Here is a 15,087-nt window from a genome sequence, read left to right on the forward strand (position 1 = left end):
TAATCCTCACTTTATAACTCTTAGGAGACGGACTGCTAATAACATGGTCTAAATGCATGAAGCCCCACTGTTTGTTGTGTGTAAGGGAATACAGTTCACCCCATGCTGGCTTACAGAAAGATCAAAACAGCACTCGTCAGACTTGAGCAGTACAGCTTGTCTAACAAAGGATCTCTTCACTGCTCTCCTCTGCTCTGGCCCACAATGAATTTATCAGATTAGACAAATCCCTCGCTGCTATCCTCCTACTGCCACAGCAGACCACAAATTGATTTAGTTGGGTGGAGTATGGCAGTTAATGAAACAATGCAATGTGGTGGGCCGTTCTATGGAGTATGTAGGGGTGCTAACAAACAGCGGTTGTGCATAAAAATGTCTGAAGGCTTTTCTTTTATTTAAATACTGCAGTCTCTTGGATACATCTAAAATTGAGGCGACAGTGATATCAGCGTGTTGTGCATGCTATAATGCATTGTGTTTATCACCTGGCAAAAACGGAATAATCCTCTTTTTGGGGTCCTTCTGTCCTCCTTCGATTGGGAATTGGTCGAGGATTCGCATCTGCAAATGTGAGTGAGAAAGTAAAGCGTGTCACAAACATGAGTGCAGCAAAACATGCCTTTTGGATAGCAAAAAAAAAAAAAGACACGTGACGATGTAAATGGCAAGCAATAATTATCTTTATTGCTTACCGCTTGATGGCTAAACCACAAACAGGAACAGTTGACCTTTTTGTCACGGTACATGAGGTCACCATCGGGTGTAATTACATATTGTCTGAAAAGCTACTGTGTCGTGAAAATACACAACAGTTTCACTTTGATCTCTGGGGCAGAAGCCAAGGTTACGTCCCCCACATTTATCTGAAAAAAGCAAGTTCAACTTAAAAGGAGCTTAAAAAACCCACAAGAGGAGATAGTGAACACTTTGATGTTAACACTTGATACATCGGATCATTTCCAGGATCCATCTACTGAGAGATAAAGGGTCAAACAGACAAGAAATAGATACAAAGCCTGCTGTGTTAAGTCTTTTATGACAGCTTACAACTATTTCCTTCTATGTGTAGCCGTTTGTAACTGTCTGAGCATGTGTCTACTCGGATATACGTATACATGTGTGTATCTGTCCCATGTGTACAAAGAACATGCTGTGTTGTGAATGATGTATGGGGTTGTTTTGTTGAGTGATGAAAAAAGCATGCATTGCAAATGTGTTAAGTATGTGTCTTCATGTGTCTGTATCACAGATAAGAGTTTCTGATTTTCTCATTAAATAAATCACAATGTCATAAACGCACATGAGAGCATCCTACAGTAACGGCAAGCTCAATATCCAGATGCAGCCCTGCTTTTGTCTGTTCTGCTTTGCCTTGTTCCAGATGTGATCTGTTAAACAGCAAAAACTGAGTATCAAGCTAAAGCATGCTACACTGGGGGGAGGAGACTGGAAGACTAGTCTTGGTCTAAACCGGGCCAAGAAGAACCAGGTGGACAAACAGATCTAGTTTAAAACGGCAAAGTGGGATCCGCCATGTCTGGGCCTGTAGGAGTTGTTTGTAGGACTTCTCCAGTAAGAGGTGGTTTGGTTTCTCTTCTTGTGGTTTTTTCCTTTTTTTGCACTCATCTGGTGCCTTTGCTGAATCCCTAAGTTTCTCTCAGGGCATGGCATTTCCCCCTCCTCCGAAATATAAACAGCTAACAAAAAATGGTTTCTTTTGAATTGGCCAGTCATCATTATTGTGTTTTAAGGGCAAAGTAAAAGGGCTGAGTATAAAGAACAGCTCTGGTTAACCACACCTGCACACAAACACGTCATGGTAAGATTTCTGATTTTCCTTGAGTTTTATGCTCCTAAAACTGAAAAGGCAAGACATCAAATGTGCCTTTAGAATACAAGGCAATAATACAATTTCACAGTAAGGGCTGCAATTTCCATTTTTGTTTTTCTAACAGTGCACTGGCAACTGTATTGTTTGTCTGACACACCAAGCTGCACACTCATCATGTTATCAGCCTCCCAGCTGGATGCAGCCGTATATTCCCTCTTAAAATGGAATTGTTCACTCAACACATTCAGAAACCACCTCGGCTGACAGAGAGGCGTCTCATCCAGAAGCGATGATGACATAACCCCCTGGGGACCTGCCTGGATACACTCACAGCTCTACAGGACAGGTGTGAAAGCCGCTTCTATGGCAACAGCCGGACAACTTGGAACAAAACTCTAAAGGGAAAACATTTCACGCATTTCTGGGACTTGGCCCTGATATGTTGTATTTACTTTATATTGCTATCATAAACTTCAGTGTATTAAGCTGCAGTGTCCGCTAAGTGTTCCCATTGGGAAAATGAACCATGTAGCAACAGGTGCTATGATGTAATCACATTTCCCAGTCTCTTTTTTCACACTTGATAATCATTGCTGTGAATAAACGCCAGAGAAAGAAAGCACAATAAACAGTCAATCATCTCTATTTTGGAATCATGACGTTATGGAATTATGGTGACAGGAGGAACCCAAACAGGTTCTGAACACGGTTATTATAATCATAGAAGCATTTAAACTGAATTGCACTCACAGGAGAGGAGCAGGAGGAACAGACAAAGAGACACTGCACTGTGCAGCAGACAAAGAAGCTGTTCTAAAGGGGAATCATAGATGGGGCGAGTTTGGAGGAATGTTTGAGTGGGAAAACAATCTGATTCCTTCTCTGGGTTGTGTTTTGACATCTACTTGACAGATGTTTACTGCAGAAATATAATGATGCAACAGCCCTCGTGGTCAGAAACTGTCTCATATTTTTCATGCATGTTTTTACAAAAGCTGCATTGTTATCATTATCAGAAACAAGTAATATAAACTCACATTTATTTATCTGGTAATAACTAATTGCTGCAACATTGAAAATTGTTCAAATCTTTGCAACTGATTTTGACTTTGCAACCCAATTGACTATAATAGGTTTATTCATTAAATAAGGCAACCAATGTTACACATTTACACATCAAATAAGGGAACCAATTTTACATATCAAAGTGTGCTTACATTTGTGAAAAAAAAAAAGTGGTATGATGTCTTTTCTGGCTCTAGAGGGAGCTGCGTGAAGTCTGACCAACTGCCGTAAGTGATGTAAATTGAGTCAGCGTTGGTTGGTTCTAAAGACTACAAAGTTTGAAAATGAAAAGATCTGATGGCATGGGTTTAGAAAGAAGTGAGCATACCAGACCTCTGTAGTCTGCTCCTGATTTTTGCTTAAAGGGAAGAAGCTTGAGGCTACATTAGTCGCTACACAACACATCCAAATCTCAAACTGAACTGTCAGCAGTTCAGTTGCATTGTGGGTAACGTAGGCCTCAGGTTTTGACAAAGAAGAAGAAAGCATGTAATAAAAATATGACATCTCTGGTTCTGCTGCATCAATTTTTATACTTAAAACTTTCTATGAGTCAGACAGCATTTTACTGTAGGATGAAATGCTAAAATCTGTGGAGTACTCTTCGAAATAATCTTTAGACAATTTTCAGCCATTAGTTCATCTTCCCTCATACACACAGGATTTTTTTTAAGAAAAATAATCTTGTTCCATCTTGTGTCAGGAATGTAGGCCAGACAAATTATAATGCAGACAGAGTAGAGCTGACCCTAGTCCAACTCCTCAATCCAAAAATAATGACAACTAAGGGATTTTGGGAGACGTTTCTGCCCAAAAGGAAACCAGACCAGCTTGCACACTCCACAATCCCCCTGAGGAAAGCTGTGACCCATGTGCTCTGTCCGCTGTGGTTCAAGGGTAAGGGTGTGTGTGTGTGTGTGTGTGTGTGTGTGTGTGTGTGTGTGTGTGTGTGTGTGTGTGTGAACCTCACTCCTTCTCTTTGACGGTAAACTCTGTTTGACACACTGACCAATTCTGCTCACGTCAAACATACGCAAATCAAAAACACTTCCCTTTGACACCAGAAACAGCATTCAGTTAAATCCAGGCTCAGCAGTATACAGCATGAAAACAATGTCTTTAAAACAAGGAATATATGTGCTTATCTCTGTTCATGCATTACATATACTTCAGTTTAGATCAGCAGAAATGACAAAGCGAAGGAATCCGGTAAAAAGGAGATCCTGATAATTTATGATAATTGCTTCCCAGAGGAGCAGTTATGAGCTATGTTTAGTGCACTGGAGAGACTTAAAACATTAGCAGAGAGTGCACTTTTGGAGATCCATTTGGTAAGGAAAATTGATAACTCATCTTTAAAATCCAAACAGCAAAGTGAGGGATTTTACATGACCAGCTGTACAGTGCTAGCTGATGTTGGACATAATATGAATAGGCCACTGCTTAAAAGGCGTTATTGTTCCGTGACCTTACTTAGCTTTTCTGAATTCTGAATTAATGGTTATCTGATGAGATCATGGTCACATTTGTCAGGCCAAGGGTGTCAGATGCATTTTTTTCTCTGTCCGCTTCTAGCGAACACAAACCATGCAATTGTGCTACACAGACAGAGAGCTGTGCAGAGTTGGAGGAAGATTGTAGGTGTCTGTTGGCAGACACACAAACAAAAACTCAATTTCTGCCAGCAGAAAAGACAACTATTTTAATACAGGCAGTATAAAAGTGAGACTATAGGTAGACTCGACATTACTGAAATCATAAGGAGACATGCAGCAGTTAAATAGCTGGCTTATCTAAACTTCCAAGGATTAAGCATTTTCCTTTCAGTCTTTGAATCCAAGCCTCCAAAACTGTTCATTACCCAAACCCTTTCCTGACCACAACTTCCTGCTTATTTCATCCAATGCATTATGGGATTGGTCCTTGCATTACCTATACTACCTCCTCCTTCTGTAGGAATCTTAAAAGTAACTGTTTGTAATTATTCACTACGTTTTAAAATTACTTTTAAAGACCTATTGACATGATTGACGTACATTTAACCAAGTAGTGAGAAGATGCTTTTGTTTTCTTTTACACCTGCTCAATCCAACACTTATCATAGATTGTCTGCAACTTCTATTGTGCTTCACTCTAGACACTTCATCTTTCACCTATATGACTATGTTCATACAAGGACAAATAAAACACACTATCCCCACCCAATTTTGTATGGACAGCTGCAGACTGTTGTTCTTCACGGATTACAGTGGCCTGACAAACACACCCCGGCAGCAGGGATCTATGGACAAGACTAATGTTTACAGAGACAGTAGAGAAGCTCTGTTTCCATCAAACAGACCAGGGCAGAATTTTCCTGGCTATTAGCAAGAGACCAGAGAACAAAGGGTTTCCTCTGCTGCCTCCAATACAGCCAGCCCACCAGAGCCACAGCTTTGGAGAGTGCAGTCTGGCAGAGAGGGCTATTAGAGAACAGCCAGAGACAGTCTTTTACAAGAAAAATGCTTGATAAGATATGCAATGCTATAGGTTTAAACCCTTCACATTTTTGCTACGTAGATGTTTCAATCTTTCTAACAAACAAATGATATATAGACAATGCAGCCCTGTGTGGTTAAAAATGTAAACTTGAATTACCGTTAGGAAATGCTTAAATTTCACTGGAGGCTACTGGATCCCGAAAAACCTCCTAAGGCATAACTTTGCCCCATGCTGTACTCTGACTGAGGTCGTGTTTTCTTCCTGCATCTGCTGACTGGATTTCCCCTATTTCCCTTTTTCCAAGCCAGCTCCAGTAGTCTTAAATGAGACCTTTCACAGAGCATACCGCCTTCAAGCAGCTGAACAGAAAGACGCGGCAAAAGGTCAAAAACTGACCTCATAGAGTTTAATATGAAGAAGACATATCCAGGCCATTTTCAACATACAATTTAAACATGTATTACGTGAGAGTAGAAGTATTTAGTTAATTTACTAGTATAGCATACCTGTAGGTCAAAGAACTTGCTGTATCTCCTGTAGATGACATGGGAAGTGGAGTCTGAGTAAGTGACGTTGATGAGGTACACCTAGTGAGAGATGCAAACAAAAGAGGCCCATTAGGAGCAAAGTCACTTTGTCAAAAGCACCACGGCAATGCTTTAGTTTGCCTTGCCCTAATGACACAAAGTGCATCCCCTCCTGAGTTAACTTCAAGAGGTCGTCTAAGGTCAAATAAACTCATTAAGTTTGTCTGTTTCCGTCACAAATTGGAAAAACATCAGGGGTCAATGAGAGGGCCAAAAGATTTCAAGTATTATGTCATTAAAACCATTCATAATGAATGACGTGCGTTTTTGACTGCAGCTATGACTCTGATTTCAGCGGTTTTAAAATGTTTAACAAGTATCAATTTTCCTAATCATTCTGCAGTGCTGAAAACAAAAAGCTAGGCTTCAAACTTATATTGTGCACAAAGTTGCATTTTAGTGCCTTGTGTAACTAACAACTTTGCATTTTGCTTTTACAATGTCCACCTGAGTCCATGGTCTGAAGAAACAAATGATGCTCCAATTATGTCAACAACTTCCACTTATATCTATCACCAGGAATAATGACAGGGACAACAGGTTTACTAATAATGGAGCTGAAATGGGAATATCATTTCCTTGGCAGACATCAGTCATTTACAGAACAAAACACTGTTGCCGGCCTTTTTCCCAAAATAAATTCTCTATTTGCTTCAACAACAAAGGGCCCACAAACAATTGTGCACGCCCTGAGGTTCGGAAACAGATGGCTGTACCTAATGCATTTCCATCTATGCGCATGGCAAACAGTGTTTACAAAAGCAGCATTTTCACATATGGTGGCAATCTACAAGGACATCAATTACTAGTTTGAAATGCAGTCTTCAGTCTGCACACAGTTCATTACCGAAAGAGTGTGCAGCGAGGCGGGACGAGCTCTTCAGCAGCTCGCTAATTAGATACAGACGGCATGACCAAACACACTGAATTTAGGCAACAGCATGTCTTAAAGCTAGGATGTGTGAGGTCAAGATACATCCCAAAAGAACCATGAATAATAAAATACGACAATATAAATCATGCTACAGAAAACAATCTGAGATTAACTGAGTTAATTGATGTGTAATTTGTATGTAACACATAAGAGTAACACCAGAATTTAATGGTGATGGTTGCAACCAACATTATTGATATCTCAGAACAAGCCTATTGTAATTCTATGCAAGCTGATTACATTCTTTACAGCAGATACAAAGCAAGTAATCACAACGACTGATGGTGATATATAGCTGACAAGAACATGTTTAACTCTAGTAAATATTAAAGTCAGTATTTAACAAGGGTGTTCAGGCAGTAAACTGCACAAGCTGAAGCCACTGATTTCATCTCTCCTGAAATAATCCCCCTCTTGCAATGTATGTAAACAAGGATTAGTTGCCATGCACTCTCTAGCTCCAGTGCCATGAGTCCCTGGAAGGAAGTCACACTTGAACAGTGGGGACAAAAGACAAAGGGTGGCTTCTTTCCTCTCTCAAACCGGATAAGCATGTTCAGTTGCTTAGCTCATAGATAATGAGATTTAATTTTGTTTTCCCTCTTCTTCCCTCGTGGGGACTTTCCAGTCAACCCTCACCTCCGGCTTCCATCCCAAGGGAAAGTGTGTGCCCTATGTTTAGTGCCCTCGGGAAGTCTCCCTCAGCAGGAGATGGATGATGCAATTGATCCTAACTCTCAGGTTAATTAATCCAATTCTACCTGATGGACTAATAGATTTTTGCAGTCCCGCTGAGAAATGGCTCATGGCTCATTGGATTTGATTACTTAAGTCAGTAAGATAACACCAAGCCCAGACCATGGAGTCAGATAAGACCAGGAGTCTACAGCCACACTTTGACCCATTGCTTTCTCTATTCATGCAGTTAGCACTGAGTATCTTCTCTTCTGTCTTTATGCTAAGCTAAGAAACTTGCTAAAACTCCTGGTCTCAGAAATAATGGAGCTACTCAAAATATGTCTTGGGTTTTCTGGTTTTATTTTAGTGTTTCTAATATTTGAGAAGAAGGCAAACAATATGAGTAGCTGACAGACAGCGAGTGAATTAGAGGGCGAGTCCCGAGAGTTTGGTTGTTTGATCCGCACCAGTTGGAATGAGCTTTCACACTCCCTGCCTGTCTACGTATATCGATGACGTTTCATTTATGGGATAGTTTCGGTGCCGCCGAAAGTTCTGCCGGATGTCCGTCATCTTCCGCTTTCTTTGTGTTGGCATTCTAAACTCTGGTCGATTTATGAGGACTATTGTCAACTGCTCCTCAGATCTCTGCAGGGTAAATCCAGACTATCTGTTGAATTTCCTTGAATGTTCTGTTGCGCAACTAAAACAACTTTTGAATGTACACCAAAACAAGTTCCTTCCCGAGGCTATTTTGTAAAGGCACAGTTGCTGTGTCCGACGCAAAACGATTGTGATTGGTTTAAAGAAATGGCAATAAACCAGAGCACATTTTTCTCCTATCCAGGAATGGTGTGTGGACTAGCCAGACCTTCCTCCGCAGCGCTGTAGAGGTAGGTCTGGCAATGCAGAATACAGTACCCCAAACGAACTGGAATATTCGATATACGCTCCAGGCTTCGGTTAAAAGGGACCGAACGGCTCAGGTGAAAAAGCAACCTAAGGTTGCTGCTATATAGTAACGATGATGTATTTACCAACACAGGCAACATGGTTGAGTATCTCCAAAGCCTCAAGGATAATGGTGGAAGCAAGCACCTTTTCACTGGCTATCTGGTAAATGATTCAAATGCCATTTGATCGTCAGACACCAAGTATTTTATTCCAGTTCAGGTACAGGAGTTAGACACATATCTCCACATATCCCCCCTACAGCAGTGGTGGGGGCTTCCTCCTGTCATATAGTATTGTTCCCATTGACGATGCTTACATGTGTCTGGTCAAAGCAGGAATAAGTCCTATCCCTCCCGAAATATCCTAGATGTATATGACCCTTGCTATTTTAAAGAACTTGGAAAAATCACTTTGGATGCTGGTGTGGCCCTATTTTATACAGTATGGTGTGGCCTTTCCTCTTTTATACCACTGCTGGCTTGAGATACAGCCGTTTATTCCCCTGCCCAGGGCTCTGCCTGCCAGCTGATGTCAGTCAAACACATACAATGGCATGCCCCTAGAACCACCAAAGGGAGCATTTCTGACATTTTACCCCTTTTTTCCTTTAAACAATAAAAACTTTATTGACAGTAGCGTTGACAACAATTATGACTGCAAAAGGGATGACTAAATAAGTCACATTAAACATGTAAAAACTGAGATGGGCCAATACCATTTTTTGCTTCCCGATACCGATTCTGATACCTGAACTTGCGAATCGGCCGATACCGAGTACCCATCCGATACCAGTGTGTCATATATTTTATTATGTTTTAACAATTGTGTACTACCTGCATGGATGTGATATTATTTCTATCTTTGTTGTCTGTCTGGCTCAGGTTAAACATGAACAAATACAAACAATGAATGCCACAGAACTTTATTTTATTATCCAGTTTGACAGTCAGTTATAATGGAAAAAGAACATAAATAAACTACTTTAACATAGATTTTCTTTAGGGCTTTATTACGTGGTATCGGATCAGTGCATAAACTCAGTACTTCACGATACCGATACCAGCGTTTTAGGCAGTATCGGAGCCGATACCGATACTGGTATCGGTCCATCTCTAGTAAAAAACCCAAAAAAATCCATGCTCAATGCACCCTGGGTGCATGCTTTACTATAATACTATCCAAATGCACATTATTTATCACATTTACGCTGTTGTCTCATTATTTTGGCTTGTTTGTTCCAGGTTAGTATTATGTACCAGCAAAGTAGTCAGGAAACTGTAGATGCTAGATCGGATCCGCTAGACGTGTCGATGTCACAGGACGTTCCTCGTGGCCCTTATTCTGCCTCCGATTGGCTTACCCTGGTATTATAACCCTAACCAATTCCCACTCCCCATGCCTAAAGCTAACTACATAGACCATTCTAGCAGATCCGATTTAGGATCTAGGCTACCTCAGGAAAGTGGCAGAATGTGAAATACTGTGGTTGAAAACACCAAAGAAATAACCGTTCAGTTGTGGATTTATCGTTCTGGAATTACTGTGAAGTAAATCTCTGTAAAGACACTGCAGTTCCAAGCTGGATAACAAAGTTAGGATCACACAGAAGACCTCTTTGGAAAGGCCCAGATGTTAGCTATCATGCTAAACAAGCAGAATGACGGTAGCTTGAAGCAATGCGAGGTATTAAACATTATGTAACTTTATTTATAGATTGATAATTATTGATTTATTGTACAAAGACACTAGCCTGGCTCCGCCCTCCTACGTACTTCCGCTCAATTTAAATTTTCCTTCAGTACTCCGTCTGGGTTTGCGGTATATTCTTGGGTTTTCTCTGGTCAAATCTTTACCGGTCCATTCAGCGAACAGAGGGAGTGGCTGAGAACGATGATGTTGAGGTTGTGCGCTAGTTTGAGTTGTAATTCCTTAATAGCCGCGAAGAAAGACGCGAGCGAAGAAAGACGCGAGCGAAGAAAGACGCGAGCGAAGAAAGACGCGAGCGAAGAAAGACGTGAGCGAAGCAATTCGGTCCGTTGTGGCAAAGCTGCCAAATATTCAGAAGTTAAAGCCCGAGCAAGAACAATCTTTGCTGAGTTTTGTTGGTGGCCATGATGGTGTGGCCCTCCTCCCCACGGGGTTCAGGAAAAGTTTGATTTTCCAGCTCGCTCCGTTAGTGGTGAAAGAGTTGGCTAAGGCGAACGCTAGCGATGCTAAGCCAACGTCACGACCAAACGTTAGCGATTAGTTATGGCAGATCCAGAGTGGCTCAGGGCAGATCCAATAGTTTTAAACTTCAACAGACTACCCGCCTTCAAGAAAGTTAACACTTGTCAATGGAGAGTGGCCAGACTCTCTGTACAAATGAAATGTATGAGAGTCTGGTAGGACCAGGCTACAAAGACACTGTAGTTCCAGGCTGAATAAAAAAAGCCTACAATCGCACAGAAGACCTCGTTGAAACAGTGCATATACAGTGCCTTGCGAAAGTATTCGGCCCCCTTGAACGTTTCGACCTTTTGCCACATTTCAGGCCTCAAACATAAAGATATAAAACTGTAATTTTTTGTGAAGAATCAACAACAAGTGGGTCCCAATTATGAAGTGGAACGAAATTCATTGGCTATTTCAAACTTTTTTAAATAAACAAAAAGTGGAGTGCAAAATTATTCAGCTTACTTTCAGTGCAGCAACTCTCTCAGAAGTTCAGTGAGGATCTCTGAATGATCCAATGTTGACCTAAATGACTAATGATGATAAATAGAATCCAGCTGTGTGTAATCAAGTCTCTTATAAATGCACCTGCTCTGTGATAGTCTCAGAGGTCGTGTAAAGCGCAGAGAGCATCATGAAGAACAAGGAACACACCAGGCAGGTCCGAGATACTTGTGGAGAAGTTTAAAGCCGGGTTGGATACAAAAGATTTCCCAAGCTTTAAACATCCCAAGGAGCACTGTGCAACGATAATATTGAAATGGAAGGAGTATCAGACCACTACAAATCTCAGAAGACCCGGCGTCCCTCTAAACTTTCAGCTCATACAATGAGAGACTGGTCAGAGATGCAGCCAAGAGGCCCATGATCACTCTGGATGAACTGCAGAGATCTACAGCTGAGGTGGGAGACTCTGTCCATAGGACAACAATCAGTCGAATACTGCACAAATCTGGCCTTTATGGAAGAGTGGCAAGAAGAAAGCCATTTCTTAAAGATATCCATAAAAGTGTCGTTTAAAGTTTGCCAAAAGACACCTGGGAGACACACCAAACATGTGGAAGAAGGTGCTGTGGTCAGATGATACCAAAATCGAACTTTTGGCAACAATGCAAAACGTTATGTTTGCGTAAAAGCAACACAGCTCATCACCCTGAACACACCATCCCCACTGTCAAACATGGTGGTGGCAGCATCATGGTTTGGGCCTGCTTTTCTTCAGCAGGGACAGGGAAGATGGTTAAATTGATGGGAAGATGGATGGAGCCAAATACAGACCATTCTGGAAGAAAACCTGATGGAGTCTGCAAAAGACCTGAGACTGGGGCGAGATTTGTCTTCCAACAAGACAATGATCCAAAACATAAAGCAAAATCTACAATGGAATGGTTCACAAATAAACATATCCAGGTGTTAGAATGGCCAAGTCAAAGTCCAGACCTGAATCCAATCGAGAATCTGTGGAAAGAACTTAAAACTGCTGTTCACAAACGCTCTCCATCCAACCTCACTGAGCTCGAGCTGTTTTGCAAGGAGGAATGGGCAAAAATGTCAGTCTCGATGTGCAAAACTGATAGAGACATACCCTAGCGACTTCTAAGCTGTTCAGCAGCAAAGGTGGCCAAAGTATTAACTTAAGGGGCTGAATAATTTTGCTAATATTTCAGTTTTTTATTTGTTTAAAAGGTTTGAAATATCCAATAAATTTTGTTCCACTTCATGATTGTGTCCCACTTGTTGTTGATTCTTCACAAAAAATTACAGTTTTATATCTTTATGTTTGAGGCCTGAAATGTGGCAAAAGGTCGAAAAGTTCAAGGGGGCCGAATACTTTCGCAAGGCACTGTATCTGCTTCTAAAAAAATACACTACACTGTATCCATCTTTAGATACTGAATATGACATAATAAAACATTTTCATAATAGAAAGTTTTCTCAGAATTCTGACTTTAATCTTAAAATCCTGACTTTTATGTAAGTTTTTTTTTTTTAAAAAGGTCAGAATTCTGATATTAAATTCTGAGAATAGACTTTATTCTCAGAATTCAGACTTTAAACTTAGAACTCAATAAATGTTTTCACATGTGGCCCTAATCCTCTTCCATACAAGGCAAATCAATCACATTGGTGTTGAGATATTTGAGTCTGGAGGTCTGGACCAAAGTAGTGGAATCGACAGACCGATAGGCATCCATAGAGCACTAGCATGGCTTGACAAGACATTGGTTTACAATGTTGTGGAGCCTAAACTTGTGAAGTTAATAGCTGAACAACATGATGAGCAGAAACACAGTAAGAGGAGACAATGTATAGCTACTTACATAGTGTTTGGAGGGATTCCTTCTCTTCTGCACGTCCACAACATTAACGTCAAGGACGGTTCGCAGCTGCATCTTGACAGACCAAATGGGATTTGCAGCAAGAACTACTCTAATAAATGCTACAAAAGAAGACGCTCACCCATGAAAGCGATACTGAATATCAAACACCACAAGGGCTTGTGAGGACTATAATGTTGGTAAAAGGAGAGACCCCGCGCTCAGACTTAAGGGTGCATCCATGAAACGATGGTGGCAGGCGGTCTCGGTGTTTCTGAACCATTGTGAAACAAGACAACGCAATAAAACTGGCGTTCAATCAGTCTTCCCCTCCCTCAAGGAGGGCTGGACTGCCGCAGCAAAGTACGGACAGGAGGGCAGTGTGTCAATACGGGGCGGTCCCGCTTTGGCTGCCTGGACACACTACTGCGACCCTTTGAAGAAGTGATGTCAGACTGTATGGGACTTGTTGCTTTGTTTCTTGTTTCTCACGTGTAACATAATATTGTGCACAACTGCTAAAAACTATTGAGCGTTTGGAGAGAAAAGTAGACAGCCTAGGAGGATACACGCGATGACACGCACATTTTAGTCTTCAATAAAACTGGATGGAAAAGAGAATATTGCTGCCTTCAAATGGTCCTCCTTCCCTAGGCTATACAAAAGGAAACCTTTTTGCTGGATATTTTTATTTAAATAAAATATTATTTAAAAAATATTTGCTAGGCTACATTTGCGACAATAAACTCTCAAAAGCTGACATGTTGTATTTTTAACTTCAAGAAAACAGCTCGTATGCTTAAACACGCATTAACGGCGACATTTTTAACCTACAATTGTCTGCTTAGTTGACAATCACATAACATCAACACCGATTGTGTGAACTCGGCTTATGGTAGACTAAATGACTTTGCTTCCTCCTAGTGGCGGAGGCATGGACATGGATGTGAAGAGGAGACTAAAACAATCACACAAGCCTATACTTTTTCTACAAAACAAAAATGTATCTCCTTCTCCTAGGTGGTACATTTTATGTATGTGTAAGTACAGTTCTGAGGTACTTTCTTGTTTAGCTAAATAGCCTATTTCATGGCTTTCCAGACTTCATTACAAAGGCAAATATTTTACTTTTTAGGCTACTGCACTTAGGCCTACATTTATTTGATAGCCCCACTAACACAGAACGTTTAGGGAACGCTAGTGTATGGTTCTCTAAAGGTTGGTTCGAACCAAACCAAAAACTAACGTTTAGGGATTTAGATTCTGACAGACTGATTCAGATTTATATCTATCAGTTTATAAAATACGATCATATATTTGAATATTATAGCCTACGCAAGGCTTTTTCTTTAAATATTGTCATGCCTCAACTTAAAAATGTATCAAATTACTTTTACTTTTGATACTTGAGTAAATTTTTGCTAATAACACTTAATGCCTACATCCATCCCTAGATGGATCCAGGCCTACTGCAGAACGTTTTATTCTAGTAGCCTATAGCCTATAATATTGCTGCATTAACTTAAGGGTCTGCTCTTAACCTAACGTGATGTGTCCAGGTTCAAGTAACGAAGCTACAACAACTAAAAGTGAATGGGCTTAGGCTATTTTACAATCATTTATAATTCATCCAACAGTGGATTATGAGCAATCAGGGATCCCATAACCTTACGTAGCCCATATCTTGTTGTACCCTGAATAGTAGCTAAATAATATGTTCACTTACAGACCTACTTTTACTGTGATTTAAAAAAAATAAGCAACTAAACTAAATCATAAGGTTATTCAGCTCACAAGACTATGAATGCTTACTCTGAATAAGCTGATATGTTAGCCTAACTAGCTACATCATCAGCTTTATAACATAAATGTGGGCCTGAACAAAACAACTTCTACCATTATGTTCCCTTTCCATGACGACAGGAACCAGTAGCATGCGTGGTAGAGCCGTTCTAATACATCCATGGGTAGCTAGAGCCATTGACTATACAGTCTATGGGTAGGTAGATCCTAGAGCCGAGGGGG

The 15,087-nt window shown here is 40.7% G+C and overlaps 1 protein-coding gene across 2 annotated transcripts in view; it reads right to left on the minus strand.

The window, feature by feature from the left end:
- LOC120547973 (SH3 and PX domain-containing protein 2A-like) overlaps window positions 1-13,715 on the minus strand; it is a 51,916-nt gene extending 38,201 nt beyond the window's left edge. The window contains exons 1-3 of one of the 2 annotated variants that reach the window (XM_039783822.1): window positions 13,066-13,715; window positions 5,884-5,964; window positions 486-561 (exon numbers count right to left, since the gene is read on the minus strand). In XM_039783822.1, coding sequence (XP_039639756.1) covers window positions 486-561; window positions 5,884-5,964; window positions 13,066-13,137 — 229 coding nt within the window. In that variant the 5' untranslated portion in view covers window positions 13,138-13,715. The remainder of the gene's footprint in view (window positions 1-485; window positions 562-5,883; window positions 5,965-13,065) is intronic. The other variant, XM_039783823.1, reaches the window with a different exon arrangement.
- Window positions 13,716-15,087: the final 1,372 nt, after the last annotated feature.

The sequence above is a fragment of the Perca fluviatilis genome, chromosome 19 (assembly GCF_010015445.1).
Source record: "Perca fluviatilis chromosome 19, GENO_Pfluv_1.0, whole genome shotgun sequence".
NCBI lineage: Eukaryota > Metazoa > Chordata > Actinopteri > Perciformes > Percidae > Perca > Perca fluviatilis.